Source organism: Lactuca serriola, chromosome 3 (assembly GCF_051521515.1).
Source record: "Lactuca serriola cultivar US96UC23 chromosome 3, Lser_US96UC23_V15, whole genome shotgun sequence".
Taxonomy (NCBI): domain Eukaryota; kingdom Viridiplantae; phylum Streptophyta; class Magnoliopsida; order Asterales; family Asteraceae; genus Lactuca; species Lactuca serriola.
In genome coordinates, this window is record NC_136410.1 from 226,390,933 (window position 1) to 226,403,089 (window position 12,157).

Here is a 12,157-nt window from a genome sequence, read left to right on the forward strand (position 1 = left end):
CTGACTCTTCCTTCGGATAATACCAAGGATTAATAATAAAATTTATATTTTATTTATTTAATAAACTTCTAAAATTCATATCTTCATCATACGAACTCCGTTTTCGACGTTCTTTATATCCACGCGTAGGTGAGACTATGCTCTACAACTTTCGTTTAGATTTCGTCGGCAAATTTTGAAATTATTTTTATTATTTATTTTTAAAAGGTCGCGTTAAGGAAATTTCGTTAGAAATTCATAACTTCTTTATCTGACGTCTGTTTTTGCCAGACTTTTTACCGCTGAATTACCATTGTCGAGACCTTCGATTCTCGTTTAGGTCATTCCGGCCAAAAGTCGTTCGATCTCCGATTCAAGTTTTTAGTTGTCTGCCGCTAAGCCAAACTTGGAAAAATCATAACTTCAATATACGAAGTCGGATTTGGGCGTTCTTTTTACGTACGATCGCGGTTTAATGACATCTATCATAGTAGGTAATTAAATAGAAACTTATTGGACATTTTATTTTCGAAGTTAATTTCATTATCACAAAAGTGGTTACAATACTTGACTTTTTAGATCATTACATAGAGTTGAAATATCGGGTTGTCACATAAAAAAGCTTGGAACTTTTATGCTTGTTTGCTATGGATCTAGTCATTTTAACTTTATGGAAGCATTCTTGTCCCAAAGGTCCCAAAGTGGTGCATGTGATGACTTGGACGAAATGGGTTGTCCTTTCAGACCTTAGAAGAGGTCCTAAGTGATAAAAATAAGGTCCCAATAGCTAGATTTGTCTCATGCATGATGTAAGATGGTCTTAATGGATTAAGACCATGTGTTAAGAACTTTCTGGACGTCCAAAGTGATAAAGTCCGAAACTTTATGGTTCTATGGCACATTTGATCGATGGATCTGGAATCTGGGCTTAAGTGCTTAAGCCATTAAGCACTTATTAAGGTTTTGGTGAAACCCCACATACGCCCAACGTACGGGGTCAACCACCCTGATAGCAGTCAACATAGGGCAGGCGTACGTCCAACGTACCGGAGGAGTACACCCCGTGTATGTCCTCAGGTTGGACTTTTGACTTGTGGGCTTCGGGATGGGCCGCTGTTAGACTATTGGGACTTGGGCCTTGTTGGGCCCTGGATATTTAAAGTTGGGTCAGTCTAATAAGGGGTCATATGGTAAGGCCCAATTAGGAAAATTGGGCCATTTTTGGGCTTGCGCATACGGACTTGGGTTAGTGGGTTGATATTGGGCATTGGGCCCAAATTGGGGAAATGGACAATATGTACCCTTTGACAATTTTAAAATTCCATTATTAATTTAGTATTCACCATTTAGACAGTCGAGGTTGTCGGTGAGGCAGCGGTTGAAGACTCTCAGTTCAGTTCTGCACTACTTGTGAGCTGAGTCTAAGGCACCAAGGTCGGCCCTTTAGTTTATTATCCTAATTATAGGATGTTATTATGCTAGTATGATTTGTTAAATCAGTATCCTGATAGATAAGATAATGTTATGCTAGTGATATGTATGGTCTGTCTATTATTGATTGATTATGTGTTATTGTATATGTCGACATATATGGTTGTGGTTGGGTTAAGGCGGTCCTGCTTTGTGTTGAAGGCCAACATACCCGGGGCTGTCCGGATAGGCTGTAGGCCCTGCGAGGCGGTCCAGTCATGCCGAAGGCCCGACGAGCGGTCTAGATATGTTGTAGGCTCTGTGAGGCGGTCCAATCATGACGAAGGCTCGGGAGCGGTCCAGATAGGCTATAGGCCCTGCGAGGCGGTCCAGTCATGCTGAAGGTTCATTATACATGTTGTTTGTTATTATTTTACTGGATGTTATATGTTGGTATTTTGGGGGTAACTCACTAAGCCTTCGAGCTTACATTTATTGATTTTTGGTTTCAGGTACTTCAGGTGACCATGGCAAGGCGAAGGCGTGACGTACACATCCTCACATTTTATGAATTGGGATTTTTTGGAACTCTGATATGAAATCATTTTGAATTATGTTAATATTTGAATAATTTTATTTACCCGGATTGGTTTTTAAAAGTTTAAATTCTCGTAAATTTTTGGGTTGTCACACCGTGATGAAGAATTTTTCCTTTTCTGAATAAATCGGGCGAAACATAAATCAGAGGCGATGATATTCGATTTAATTTTAGAGGTTTCCATTCAGATATTTAACGACATTGTTCCAGGTTCTAATTCCAATATCATTTTTGCCAAATACATCATTTTCAATGCTATGTATGATTACCGTTTACAATAAGAGAAATAGATTGCTTTTTTTTGAGTTTTCTGTTGTGTTGAGGAGCTTTAAGAGCTTCCCTTAAATTTGGTCCTTGATCTTCCTGATTTCTCTGTTCATGATTGCACACCAAATCCACTACCAATAGGGGGCGACATTGTTTTTTGGAAGCGTCATCTCAAATGGAAGAATTCTTGTCGATTAATTTGGTAATTCACTACTCTTGTTTTAATTTCAATTTCAATAAAACCTAACTGGTTGCAATGTTTTTTCTTTTTATTGTCAAATGTATATAAGGGTAGGTTGAAATTCCTTTGAAACATAAACATTTGAGAGATTACATTTCAAGGTTTGTTAAAAAAAAAAAAAAAAAAAAAAAAGTTCAAACAAGATTGCAGTAAAGGATTTGAAGGAACAACAAACATAATCTCACAAGACCCATAATAACATCTGTTAATTTTTCACCCATCATTCTAGTTTGTTGACGCCTTATTTTTTATGTTTAATTATGTTTTTGTTTAGCTATTTCCTCCATTTGTGTTATCAGTTAGTTTGTTTGTTCTCATTTGGTGATTAAGGTGGATCGATCGCCATTATGCCATTATGTGGTCATACAGATGTTGATTTGATGCGCGTGCGTGATTGGAATTTTGTTTTTATAGATGCATTGTGATTTCTGGGGTTGAGGTCTAAGCACAAAAAAGATTGATCAATTCAAGTAAACTATCTTGTTCATGTACAAGAGATTAAGCCTTGATCTTCACCAGTACAATTTCTTGATCCAAGTCAATTTCTATTACTAGCATGAGAAAACGGTGATCAAATGATAGCTTGAGAAGTAACAAATGATGGTGAACTTGAAATATTAAACTTTTTTGCCGTATTAATTAAACCAAAAAAATTTGTTTATTAAAATAAAGTAATTAAATTAAATTAGAAAAATAAAAATAAACAAATAAAATGCTAAAAATATTATCACTCCCTATCAGATGTAGATGTTATGATTAAGTGTTAAATAGAGAAAAATAAAATGGCACTCAAAATGCTAACCTGACAAAATGCTAGGAATGTTACCACTCCCTTAGCCTACCGGAGGTCATGAAGAAAACCATCACCATTTTATTGGTGTTCATAACAAATAAGCACTTTGTGCATCACTACCTTCAATATGTTACGTAGGAGTTTTTCTTTCCATGGTATGTCCGTTAGAATACAAGAAAAATAAAGCAAAACAAGATCACCAAATCAAAAGAGACCCTTTTTAGCGTTATTTCGAATCAATTAACCACGAGTCTCCCAAGGGTCCAAATGGATTTATATATATCTAATTACCAACAAAATAACATCTAAAACACAATATTTAGATTCCAAATTCCGATTCCGATTCCGTTTCTGATTCCGGTTCCGATTACCCTAATACAAAACCACCTACTCAAATGCTGATGCCGGCAAACCCGCGGGATCAAGCTCATACGACCCCTTTGGAACACCTTCCCGTTCTTCCCCACTCATCCTACAAGACGGAACCATATGCGAAAATCTATACTTATCACTCTCCGGAATCACCATCTCCCCGTCCTCTTTCTGGCCAAAAAGACATCGGAATCCGGCCAACTTCTCCAAGTACGAAACCCGAAACCCAATACCCTCATCATAATTTGATAAAACCTCAACAAACTCGTATTCATACTTTCCGTTTCCGTCATTAGACCAGTTTATATTCCAGTCTTTAAATAGGGCCCACGTCTCGCCTTTTCTCGGAATTATATTGAAAATTCCCTTTTTAACCTCCTCCCATGTCACCAAATGTGAAAACATCGGAAGATCTTCCGCTTTATCGGGTTTCCCACGTTTAAAATTCCCACAAGAAACAGGCAACTCCTCCTCAACCCAATTCGTTTCATCATCGGTTTCTGGAACCGGTTTCAGCCATGTGATTTGTAGGCTAAAACCCGGCGATTGAACTTTCCGGATATAAGCATAGAACCTGGGCATCGCATCCTCGGTATCATAAAGCGCCCAAATCTGCCCAGGGGTAAAACTGTCTTCTTTTCTGTCTTTTTCAAAGTCGTTAAACTCCGGATCAGGACACTCGAAAACTTCCGGATCCGATTCCGGTTCATCTTCTGCTTCCGGTTCCGGTTCTGGTTCCGATTCCGATTCTAGGTCCTCAACATCGACTTTCTTACCATCGGAATTAGAATGAGATTCTTGATTTTGACTTTCTTTGACCGGTTCCCGAACCTCCGCTTTCCAAAACATATCTTCGGGTTTCGCTTTTGCAGTACCCGATGGTGGGGCCCGCTTTTTTGATGGAGCAGCCTCGTCATCATGATCATGATCGTGATCATTTACATTTTCTTTATACGATACGTTTCTTTTCGGGCGTGCGGATCTCCGAGGCTGTTCACCAACACGTCCAGAATCTTGATTTTTTTCAGGGGCATTTTCGTCCGATTCCGTGCTGTTTTCATCTCCGGAATCTTCATCTTCATCTTCCTCAGAGCTGCTCGTACCGTTGTCAGAACTTTCACTCGATTCGTCCACCTTCTTTTTCCGTTTCTTGTTCACATTTTGCGTCTCGGTTGGTTTTGATTTAGATTTGGATTTGGGTGGAACCGGAACCGGAGTTGGAGCCGGAGTCGGAGTCGGAACCGGAATCGTATTCCGTTGCGGAACCGAAGGCTGAGGAGCATGTATGTTCAATTCATAAGCCGTGAAAGCCTTCCTACAAGTTTGACAATGAACCGGTTTATTCAAAACATCATCTCGATAAAACTGATACCGAACCGAACAAAACGGGCAAACCGTCCAAAACGTTAACCGGACCGCGCTACCCCCGGGCTTCGCGCGCTGAAACTGAAAGCTCCCGGTCCCGGGACCGGAACCGGAACGCCCTCCGGTGAAATTATCCCCTGCGAAATTACCAGAATGCCCTTGCGGAAAAACTGGATTCCATGAATGTTGCGGTTGTCGGACAACCGGTTGCTGTCGCGGGGCCCAATTTGTGGTGGAAAAAGCTCTCCGTTTGTTATCGTGTAATGTTCGTTTTTCAGGGTCTAAAAGGACTCTTTGGGCTTCACCGATTAATTTAAAGGCGTCTGTGGACCCCGAAAATTTGTTTTTATCGGGGTGAAGGACTAAGGCTAATTTTCGGTATTGTTTTTTGATTGATAAATCATCGGATGAAGGGTCGATTTTGAGAATTGAGTACCAATCTTTATCGGATCCGAATGATTTTTTTTCTGATGAAATGTGGACTTCACATACTAAAATTAATTGGGAGATGTTTTCGAGTTCGGGGTAAAGTTGTTGGGCTTTTTGGGCGATTTTTAATGCGGCTGAAAACTCTTTGTTTTCCATTTTTTTCTCTGCTATTTGTTTGGCACGTAACGCTTCTTCTCTGTTGGCATCCATCACAGCGAATGCCTGAAATAAAATTTTCAATTAATAAATTTTAAAATTATGATTTTATTAGCATCGTGAAAAACTGTCATGAAAAATTACATACGTAAGGATCGAGCTATATTGCCAACTTTCACTCCATTCAATGAGCAAAAAAGAAAAAAAACATATAGTCAATGAATAAGGAATGAAAATTAACATAATGGAAGGAATCATATATTTCAAGAATAGTTCATTCTATTAAATTATGTGTACATGCAATTATGCATATACATTACGTATACATGTATATGTATTACATATACACATATATGATATCATTTTCTCAACACTACTAAATTTTACAGGAACACCTTGAATAACATGATACATGTCCATCAATGTAATTATTTCATGAATTACATTATAATACAAGCTTTTCTAAGTTGGTTTTATATTAAAAAAGTAATGACATTAGAATTTACATAATAATATGATGTCATTACCTCAAATGACACAGACTGAGTTTGTCATGGAAGGAGTTGGTGGATGTAAAAAGAGCTTCCAAAATCCAGCTGCAAAGGAGGCACCATAGAGCCACATACAAAGTTTTGCACCACTCTATCAACACAAAAAATATATATAAACATTAAAATATCTAAATTAAAGTCAAATTACCGAAATTCATATGAGATATAATAAGCAAGTTGATTGTTGACCACTCAATTTGAGTATATAATGACAAATGACAGAATTGCCCTTTGTTGATTTCTTGTTCATAAAACTTCTCTTGACTATTTGTAAAAGTAAGCATATTTATGTTTTATGAATTTCTTGTTAACATATTAGTAAACATGAATTTATTCATACATGACAACAAACTCCGAAACAAATAATAAACGATAAATTACATAATCCAATAACCAAAAGAAGAAAGCAACATACGACAATGTTTATAAAAAGGTTGAAAGGGGGTAATTCAGTCATTTGTGCAAATAGGGGAGGATCAAGATTGATTCCCATGAGTTTATGGAAGGAAATTTGTATACGATTATGGATATAAGATTTTGTGAATTTGAACAGAAATCAATTCCATACTAAAAGATGCAAACTTCCTCTGTTTTATAATTTAGTAGTTAGTACAAATTGAAAACTCATTTAGGTACAAAATTTGTATGTACATATTTGACATAAAACAATAAATCCCAAAAAATATACAAAGGATACAATCAATAGTAAAAAGACTAAAAGCAAAGATGTCTACAGCTTCTTCTGAAACACAAAAGAAATGGCATGTCGATTTGAGAGAATGTGAAAATAAACATATTTCGGTGTGATACTGAAATTAAAAATATCAAATTTGATTAAAAATGTATAGAGTTGAAGTATGATTTTATAGAGATCATTTATTCTTCTAATATAAATACATGATCCGGAGATGATTTGCATATTTTCAAATAACTACTTAAATTAAACAATGTGTAGCCCAGTTAACCTACATTAAATGTGAAGTGTCACCTTTACAATAACTTTTTATCATCTATTATATCTAATGCACAACTAATCTCTATCTAAAACAACTAATGCACGATATTAAAACAGTAGATATGATTTGAAAAGTAAGAATTTTAAAGTAGGCTAAAAATTGTTTAAAACAATGATTTTTGTAAGAGTAGGCAGATTCTTGGAAATGAAGAGCTTCAAACATGTATAAACACGTCTTTAAGTTATGAACACATAAGAATTTCAGAAAAAGGGCATTGATAGAGGATACTAGTTTTATCAATCAAAAACAGAAGTTTGATAAAACACGACTTTTAGAAGTATTAACCATCTCAAATCATGAGAGTCAGTCTAACCTTAATATAATGATAACTATTTTGAAGTCCATACTTGTCAAAATACAAATTTGACAAGTGTTTATTATGGTGTTAGTAGATATAGCATAACATTCAGTTTTAATTTTCTTTAATAACAAATGTGGATTGAAGTAGTGAAAGAATGATATGTACAACAAAAATCCTCAACAGACACAAATTTGGTAAAAGATATAGTTTAAAATGACCACTAAAGATTCCTAGTTGATATTTCTTTCATTAATCCAATCAAATTGTACAACTCGAACCATGAATTGTTCTTTAAGGACACTCATCATTAGATTATAATTTCACAGCTACATCATCAATCATACAACTATTCATATACCCAAGATTGGTAAAACTGCCCACCACAAGTAGATAACAGAATAACAAAATTTTGAAAATAAATGTGCATACTTTTGGACCCAAACGACTTAAACTCCTCCGCAAGCCTTGAAATTTAAGAAGAGAAAGACAAAAGGAAGCATCAGTTCCAGAAGCGTTAAGCTTAAAGTCGCTAACCACATGCTTTGTTTCAAGTAAGATGGCTATAAGATTTTAACCAACCATTTCATGACAAGATGCGTCTTTTGAAGCTATATATTGGTCCATTCAGGTTTTGGAATTACCAAACTCAACGGTTAAACTTTCATGGGACGTAGCGAATAGTTTACAGAAGAAAGGTCTGAAAGATGAGGAGGCGTCTACTAAGCTACTCAACAAGGCAAACAAACAATCTAACTTTAAGAATCTCGAAAACCCTAGAAAAGATTGCTCAGATATAAAGGGAATTAGGGTAACCAAAAGTTGGACAACAAGAATAATTACAAGGAAAAACAGCGAACAATCAATAGTGAACGGATTAACCAACAACTTTTACCTCTTCCTGTTAAACACGACCGATGGAATTGAAGATTCAAAGAATGAGACCGAGTAGTGACAGCAGTCGAACTGAGTGCGCCCCCAGAAAGATGAGTTTTCACCTTTTACGAGAAGGAAAAACGGTCAATGGATCATGGGTGCCTCTTGCTGTAAAAAGACAGTTTGGATGGGCTAGGCCCCCAACAGGCCCATGCAACACTACTTCAATTTTATGGCCCATCTCACATAAATAAATTGAAATAATGTTGAATTTTATGGGATTCGAACATCGGTCAAGTTTATTTGGTAATGTTTTATATCAAGTTGTTTGTTGTCTAAAGATCTGGACAAGAGGCTCGTGTTCTAACACGTGGTTTTCACATTTGAGATATAAAAACAAATGTTTATAAAATATTTATTGCATTTAGTTGAAATGATCAAAACGAAAGTTGTAGTAAGCGTCAATACAAACGCATGGATATAAAAGGCATCAAAAACGAATTTCATATGTACAATTTATGATTTTTAGAAGTTCCAACAAATTTTATAAAATTCGCGGTGCGGGGGATTTGTCGTGTGCGGAGGAATTTTATAAAGTTCGTATGGAAACGTAATGAAGTATGTCTGGACGCGGACCGCGGCACAGTCAATGTTTATCGTGACCAGATTTGGCCCTATATAGAGAGCCCTCCCCCCCCCCCCCCGCCTCCCATTCCCCTCGTATTTTCCTTGCCCCTTTCCCGTCAATCTCTCTTTCTTTCTCCCTCTCAAGAACTCAGTCGTTCGTGATTTAATTTCTCGTTCTGTAGTATGATAGTGAAGTGCTGAAAGTTTCGGAAGGATCCTTAATAGAAGGATCAAGATTTGAAGTTACGTTCGTCTTTTTCCGAGTTATTCATCAATCAGGTAAATTACACTTTCACTTAAGTATAACTTGTTATATAGTATACCTATCGTCGTTATTATGAATCGTGTATTAGATTAATCATTAATTATAGTTATTATAGTGATTGATCTACTTACGGGAGCGGTGTCTGGTATAGAAACGTTGGTATGGTTGTTGGATTTCAGAAAGGTTAAATGTCGAAATGATCCTACCTTCCGGTGGTCTTGACCGACTAATACTTATTTGATAGTCATTTCAATATTAATGGGATTGATGAAGGATCTAGAGATCGGTCTTTATATTCCATAGATATTGATCGTTTATAGTATTATAGGTTAATACATGTTTGGTGCATTTGCTCGCCAATTGGAATGATGATAGTTGTCCAAGCACTCTTCAAGTGAGTTTTCTCACTATACTATATATTAAAGTATGTATCATCTGTATGTTAGGATGTTGTCATGTTGTAGTGTGTTGTTAGGCAAGTAGATTAGTTTAGCCAATTGCATGTTGTGTTGGATTGATTGTTGTTTGTTTGGTATATATGTTGACATATCATGTTGTGAGTTGAGAACGGTCCAATGGTGTGCTAAAGGCCAAGTTACTCGGGCGAATAAGCTTTATACTGAAGGCCAAAGGGGTTGACCATCTTTATGTTGAAGGCCAAGGGAGTGGACCAACTTCGTGTTGAAGGCTATTATTTGTATGCATTGTATATGTATTGTGATATATGGTATTTTAGAAAATCATTAATCTTTGGCTTACAATTGCAGATTAAATGTTTTCAGGTATTTCTTCATATCGAGGGGAGGGCAACTCTTGACTGTACACGTGATGATTTGCCTTATGAATGAATGAATGTTTTGAATGGAATATTACCTTTTAAAAGTGAAAATTTTGGTTTGAAAAATAGAATGTTACAAGTTGATATCTATGTAACGTCTGCAGATTCAAGCTAGACATTTAATAAATAATAGATAATATTAGCTAAAGATGTGGTAGTTATAATGACTATCTTGTGGATATAAGGAACACTTAAATCCAACTTCGTAGGAAGAAGTTATACTTCTTCGAAGTTTCACGATTAAACCAACACGACTATGTGCGTCGTAAATAGTGAGTCGGAGATAGGTTGTTTATTAGCCTAAATTATCTAAACGAAAGTCATAGTAATCATAAAAGAAAGAGCGTGCATATAAAGAATGTCCAAATCTGACTTTATATGGTGGAGTTATGATTTTTCAAAGTTTTAGCACAACAATGTACGACACAGAAATCGAAAGTAAAATCGGTTGATTGTTAGTCAAAATAATCTAAACGAGAATCGAAGATCTTGTGAATAGGAGTTCATCGATGTAAAGACAGTCAAGAACGGATTTCGTACGAAATAGTTATGATTTTTATATGAACAACAGTCTAAGCATGTTAAAAATATAACTTTAAAAATAAATTGAGAATTAGCCGACGGGAGTCTAAACAAAAGTCGCAGTGCTCGTCAATAGCTACACGTGGATATAAAAAACGTCAAAAGTGGAGCTCGTATGAGGGAGATACGATTTTCGAAAAATTGAAAAATCCGGGTGACGGGCAAGGCGCGCGGCATGAAAAAAGCATGTGGCACACACCTTCTAGAAGGGTGACACGTGTCACACCCCCAAACCAGAACGGCAAAAACGTTTGGGGGTGGATGACTTTCATGTACAGTATCATAACAATTGAGTAGTAGCGATCAAAGCATTACAACCATTGTATTGAATCTTTAATAAGTTACATTGTGCTCAAAATATCATATCATCATTCTATATTATAAAGGAAGCATTTTTCCTTTCACCACATTTATTTGAAACTCTCATGCATTTTTCCTTTCACCACATTCATTTGAAACTCCCATGACTTTTCGATATCTTTCTAATAATAATTATAAGTTGGTTAATAAGGTTAAATAAATATCAAACATAAAGTGTTTAACTAGGTATGTGTAGTTGGTGGTTTCAGTTCTTCTCATAACTATTTTTGCGGTAAGCGTTTCATTAAGTGTTTAAGGTTTTTGTTTGAGGAAATGTTCAAATTTATGGCTCACAAAGCTTCTTTCCGCACCACTATCGTAAACTATTTATGCTTATGATTTGTGGAGGAAACGTACCGGTAATCATAGTGAGGTCCCTTGTTGCTTCCTCAAGCCCCGTTATTGAAACTCTTCCCATGCCTCTAGCGTTGCTATTATTGACTTTTGGGCACTCCCTCTTGAAATTCCTTATTTCTCCACATCTGTAACAAGTCTGACCCATCCTAGCATTTGTGGCTTGGGTAGTTTGTTATGCTGACGTCTTACAATAACGGGCGGTATGCCCCTTTCTGTTGCAGTTATTGCAGTGCAACTTTCAGCAGGATCCGAAGTGATGGAAGTTACACGTGTCGCATTTAGGCAAGTTCCCAGCGTATGGTTCCATCGGTACTAAGGCAGTAAGGACGGTAGTGGTGGTATGAGCTGCCACAGTTTGTTGTCTTTTGACATGTCCTTGAGTTGGACTGCCATTTTTCTTGTGCCAGAACTTTTGTTTCTTGGGTAGTATTCCCCCATTGTCGTGGGAGGTCTTAGGTTTTTCATTTAGGGTGTCTTTGCAGGAACACACTCGTTGGTGTTCTTGGTTGTTACCGTGATTGGAACTGTTGACATCGTTCTCGTTTTCATTTGTGTTGTTAGTGTTGAGTTGTGCCATAACGACTGTCGCGGCGGCTATTACAGCGACTTGGAATATAGCGGGGTCCATTCGTAGGATTGGTGTTGCGCCAGTATGCTGGCTGTTTCCGTATCGCAGCATGATTTTATTGTATCGAAACGAATTCGTAAGTAACTATGGTTGTCGCTGGTTGTATCCCATCTACATTTATATTTATATGTGTATAACTACATGCTCTT

The 12,157-nt window shown here is 36.7% G+C and overlaps 1 protein-coding gene across 3 annotated transcripts; it reads right to left on the reverse strand.

Annotated features, from left to right (window-relative positions):
- Positions 1 to 3,490: 3,490 nt before the first annotated feature.
- On the reverse strand, positions 3,491 to 8,509 carry LOC145093647 (uncharacterized). Of its 3 annotated transcripts, XM_079031845.1 has the most exons (4): positions 8,371 to 8,509; positions 6,138 to 6,252; positions 5,759 to 5,788; positions 3,491 to 5,676 (listed from the first exon to the last, which is right to left on the reverse strand). In XM_079031845.1, the coding sequence occupies exon 4, from the start codon at positions 5,662 to 5,664 to the stop codon at positions 3,676 to 3,678; it is 1,989 nt and encodes a 662-aa protein (XP_078887971.1). In that variant the 5' UTR covers positions 5,665 to 5,676; positions 5,759 to 5,788; positions 6,138 to 6,252; positions 8,371 to 8,509; the 3' UTR covers positions 3,491 to 3,675. The 3 variants fall into 3 exon arrangements, with proteins under 3 accessions (XP_078887971.1, XP_078887969.1, XP_078887970.1); XM_079031843.1 differs by lacking the exon at positions 5,759 to 5,788; XM_079031844.1 differs by lacking the exons at positions 5,759 to 5,788; positions 8,371 to 8,509 and adding an exon at positions 7,908 to 8,318.
- Positions 8,510 to 12,157: the final 3,648 nt, after the last annotated feature.